The sequence below is a fragment of the Malaya genurostris genome, unplaced genomic scaffold (assembly GCF_030247185.1).
Source record: "Malaya genurostris strain Urasoe2022 unplaced genomic scaffold, Malgen_1.1 HiC_scaffold_78, whole genome shotgun sequence".
Taxonomy (NCBI): domain Eukaryota; kingdom Metazoa; phylum Arthropoda; class Insecta; order Diptera; family Culicidae; genus Malaya; species Malaya genurostris.
In genome coordinates this window covers 21,401-26,046 of record NW_026682712.1, presented here as the reverse complement: position 1 = coordinate 26,046, position 4,646 = coordinate 21,401, and the positions used below count along the sequence as shown (strand labels likewise).

The 4,646-nt window shown below is 37.4% G+C and overlaps 1 protein-coding gene across 1 annotated transcript; it reads left to right on the top strand.

Moving 5' to 3' along the window:
- Nucleotides 1-2,903: 2,903 nt before the first annotated feature.
- Nucleotides 2,904-4,369, top strand: LOC131440081 (protein HGH1 homolog). The gene is made up of 3 exons (XM_058611171.1): nucleotides 2,904-3,188; nucleotides 3,248-3,972; nucleotides 4,032-4,369. Exons 1-3 carry the CDS (start codon nucleotides 2,916-2,918, stop codon nucleotides 4,132-4,134), a joined length of 1,101 nt encoding a protein of 366 aa, XP_058467154.1. The 5' UTR covers nucleotides 2,904-2,915; the 3' UTR covers nucleotides 4,135-4,369.
- Nucleotides 4,370-4,646: the final 277 nt, after the last annotated feature.

The window sequence follows — 4,646 nt, the reverse complement described above, 5'->3', positions numbered from 1 at the left end:
TGGCAACTCTGTTGGTAAATGAAAAAAATAAACACAGTATAGATGACAGACAGGATGTTTTTGATAGGGTAATGTGGCGCCATCATGACACATGTGAGTACTGTCCCAAATAATGGAATATTCGAAATGACCGTTAAAATGATTGAAGAATCTAATTTGAGTGTCCTGTCTGTTAGTCTGTGGTGTGAGTGTTAGTGTTACGCATAGTAGAATAATGCCTTTCTACGAAATTCCAGATTACTTACTTATTAAGTGAGAAATATATTTCTAAAAACTGTAACTCAGGCTTTTGATAAAACTGTTTTCGAATCAGATTTGTATGTTTGTATGAAATGAATTGAAATGAATGAATTCTCAGTGATATCGGGTGTTAATTTGATATTATTTTCGAAATCTGATTGAATTTGAGCGCATAATCGATTTTATGCCAATTACATACGCAAGTATATGAAAAAGATATATTTATTTTTTTCCACTCATTAGCCTTCAATTCAGCAGTCGTATCTAAAAACGCAAGCGATTTGAAAAATAGTTCCGAATAGAACTTTATATATCTTGCTCATGATAAAAAACCCATTGTGTATGAATGATATATTTATTTTAACAATAGTCAACCATTTCCAAATAATCGCACTCATATTCTTCTCAATTACTCCTCTAATTCGCTGTATTCGAGACCATTTACCATCTCTATTCACTATGTTGGCTTTCATGGATCACATAAACATTAGGAACGTTGATTGCAGGTAGAGAAAACAATAAAATAGAGAAGTTATCCTGTGTGAATCAATATTAAAATTAATATGTTTATAATTGATTACGCCGAAACGCGCCGCCTCCGCCGCAGATATTTTCAGGAAATGTCGTCACGCCGATTAGCCGCCGCCGCTGGTCAAAGAGACGCTTTAGCGGTCGATGTTGAGAATTTTGATCGGCGCACAGGTCTATTTTAAACATGACAATGCTTGCCCACATGTTGCTCAGTCGGTAAAACATACTTAGAATCGTTCCAAATAGAAAGTCCCACTGCTGTATAACCCAGATATTGCTCCTTCCTATCAAATATGTTGGAGTATCGGCTTCTTTTCTATAATCCTTGCACTTTATGGTCGTTTGGTTCCAACAACCACAGAGAAGATCTTACTTCAACGATGAAACTTGAATGATGGGTGATTGTAAAGCTATCGACACGTTCGACATACCAATTTCTGGAGTGGCTGACGTGCTTCCGTTACCTGACGACAAAGCAGGTTCGGAACAAATATGTTTCGTTGAACCGATGGAAAAATATCCAAATTTAGGGACGAAACGTCACCTGGGTCGTTTCGATAACGGTGTGTTGATAATGTCAGCATTGACTACTGTCGCTTTCGGTCTGTTTCCTATCGAGCGGACTTTTGTATCTGTAGTAAAAGGAAGCATCAAAATCTCAACTTGAAATGAAAACTTATTCATGAACGCTGCATTTTACATGAATGCAAGTGGAAAAGTGAGAACGAGTGTGCTGAATGGAAAATGAGAGACACTCGATTGAATAACGTAAATTGTGTAGAGTGGGTCTACTGTAAAGTAGGTTTTCCAAATGATTCTTTTTTTTCGAAAAATATTTTGACGAAAGCAGTCGTGTTTTAAGCGAAAGTGAAATAATGGATGGAATTTACCACAGTAACAAACTATTTTAACACAAAAATATTAATTAAAACATGTCAATAATAACACAATGGGCCGTATGAATAAAATGTAGCATGCTTGAAAATCGGTAGTAAATGCTACATGTGGATCACGTTCCTGTCAAAAGCAGAGACTTTACTACACAACAACGTTCGGATATGTGGTATTTACTACAATTTTTCGGTAGGTAGCTCCAGAGGTTGCTACTCGTGTGTTTGCTGATGAAGTGAAGTAGAAAAATTAAAACCAAACCAAACGTGTTTTACTCTGCGGACAATGTTTTTGAGAAGATACTACAAACAACAGACTTTACTACATTTTATTTATACGGCCCAATAAAACATCATCTTGTCAAGGTTCAATTTGATCGTCTACGAAGCACGTAGGGTAACAGAGGTATTTTGGCCCACTTCAGGATTGATTTTATTTTGGCCCACTTTGTAAAAATATCCACCAAATGTTGTAATATCTTTGAAAACCCCTCCCGCAATAGGTAATTTAATGTGATTAGCTTCAAATTGATGCAACATGAGTTACTTAACATCGATAAAATCCGATGAAATCGATAAAGTTTGTTAGGTGGGCCAAAATATATGAAGTGGCCAAAATACCTCTGTTACCCTACTTCCTTTTTGATGACAGATTTTTCCCCGGTGTCCGAAGTTCTTGGAATTACATCACCCGTTTACAGCGCGACCGGTGTCGATTATTATCAATTTGAACATACGGATAGCCGGTAGTTTTGATCGGGTTAAAAAGGGCTTCTTTGTGCTACTAAGATTGGAATTTTTATAGAATCAGAATTACTAGACAATGGGCGTTTGGTTTGGTTTTAATTTTTCTACTTCACTTCATCAGCAAACACACGAGTAGCAACCTCTGAAGCTACCTACCGAGAAATTGTAGTAAATACTATATGTTCGAAAGTTGTTGTGTAGTAAAGTCTCTGCTTTTGACAGGAACGTGATCCACATGTAGCATTTACTACCGAAATTCAAGCATGCTACATTTTATTCATACGGCCCAATATTATAGGAATTTGAAGCTTTCAAAACTCAGTTTTTTTACTTTTGTAAGATTCGCCCTTTTTTGAAGAGAATTATTTTGAATGATTGTATGATGATGATAACGATGATTTATGAATCATCATCGTGGTGTATAGTCTTTTCCATCTGAATGCAACACGTGTCTTTGACACTTGCGAATGTAGAATCAAAACAAATGAAGCAAACTGCTCATAACGCATGTTTACGCTCAACAATATGGAGCCGCTTCTGGAGATCGTACCGTTTTTGCAAAAAACCTCTCGACTCGATTTAAAAACAGTTTCGTTATCACACGTTCTCAGCCTTACTGGATCAAAAGATGGGGTCGTTCTTATCAGTCAGTGCGCAAATTTGTTAGGTAATGTTCTAGAACTGACCGGAGATAATTCTGATGCCATACAGAAGGATGCAGTATTAGCATTGGTCAACATTTCTTCAGAAACAGTTGGAGCTGAAGCTTTGGTAAATCAGGTAGAGTATCCGAATGTCAATTCCGTAATTCATTTTAGTTAGAAAAGAATTGGTTTTAGTATGCGGAACGTATTGTACCTGTGGCTTATGCAGCGATTTCGGACGAAAATTGCAAACTTGCTGATGCTTGGAGTATGGTACTATGTAACCTAACACGTCCGGAGCATCTGGTAGAGCCGATTTTAGACCATCTGCTTAGAATCGAGCATGCAATCGAGAAGCTTACTACCTGCTTTACTCGTATCAACTATAACAAGCAGAAAGGACACCTAAACTACTTGGGACCCCTGTTCAGTAATCTATCCCAGAGTTCTCGAGGACGCGTGATTTTCTGCAGTCAAACAACCGATCTTCTAGTACGAATTCTCCCATTTGTGCATCACGAAGAAAGTGTTGTTCGACGAGGAGGTGCCATTGGTTTATTGAAAAATGTTTGCTTCGACTCAACAGTTCATGACTGGCTTCTAAGCGGTGCGGTAGATGTGCTTCCATTTATTTTGCTGCCGCTGGCCGGACCGGAAGAGTTCGATGACGAAACGAACGAAAAGCTCCCTATTGAACTGCAATATTTGGGACCGGAAAAACGAAGAGAAGATGATCCGGACATTCGGAAGATGCTGCTGGAATCGTTGGGTCAACTGTGTGCTACCAGAAAAGGTCGAGGGTATCTTAGGGAGCGGGGAGTGTATGAAGTTTTGAGAGAGTTACACAAATTCGAATGTAGTCCAGAAGGAGACGCGAGGGTACTGGCGGCATGTGAAAGTGTTGTCGATATCCTTATCAGGTAAGAATTTTGTATGAATAATCGTGCCATGGAAAGTAATTCGATTTTATATTTCCTAGGACCGAAGAAGAGATCGGCCAAGATAATTTGAAAACTCTAGACATTCCGAAAGATTTGGTGGAAAAACTCAATCAATTGGAAACCCAAACCAACGGAATCTAAATTGACAAAAACTATGTAGAATTAATTAATTGTTACGGAATTTGAACATAAACATTTTGAAAGATTCATTTAGTGCAAGTTTTTTTTAAATATTAAATCGAACATCCTGCATTCTCAGTAATGTTCCGATTCTGAACTTGTGTCATAAACAAGCCAGCATGATTTTCATTGAAATCCAAACGTAACGAATCTCAATACAGTTGCGTGGTGCAACACTGATGTCGAAAAATGCGCCAGAATGATGATCATGTTATAAAAATCTATAGCGGCCCCTAAGCTAACCTTACACGATCAATAAAAGTGTCATTACTAAAAAATAATGTTATTTCAGCTATTATTCAAAGAAAGGCGAGTCTCACATTGACAGCAAATGGGGAAAAGATCAATGAATGTTTCGACTTCGGTTTCAAATCGTATTTAAAATTATCGTATATTCTCAGATCAATTTATGATTAATCGATCAAATGTTAGTTTATCTTCAAAAAGTATGGAATTTTTACCACTTTCCTTCT

What these genes read in the sequence shown, in the direction of transcription:
- LOC131440081 (XM_058611171.1), top strand. Translation starts at nt 2,916, where the DNA reads ATGTTTACGCTCAACAATATGGAGCCGCTTCTGGAGATCGTACCGTTT. An exon ending in CTGAAGCTTTGGTAAATCAG is followed by an intron (nt 3,189 to 3,247) that starts GTAGAGTATCCG and finishes AATTGGTTTTAG; the next exon opens with TATGCGGAACGTATTGTACC. An exon ending in GTTGTCGATATCCTTATCAG is followed by an intron (nt 3,973 to 4,031) that starts GTAAGAATTTTG and finishes TATATTTCCTAG; the next exon opens with GACCGAAGAAGAGATCGGCC.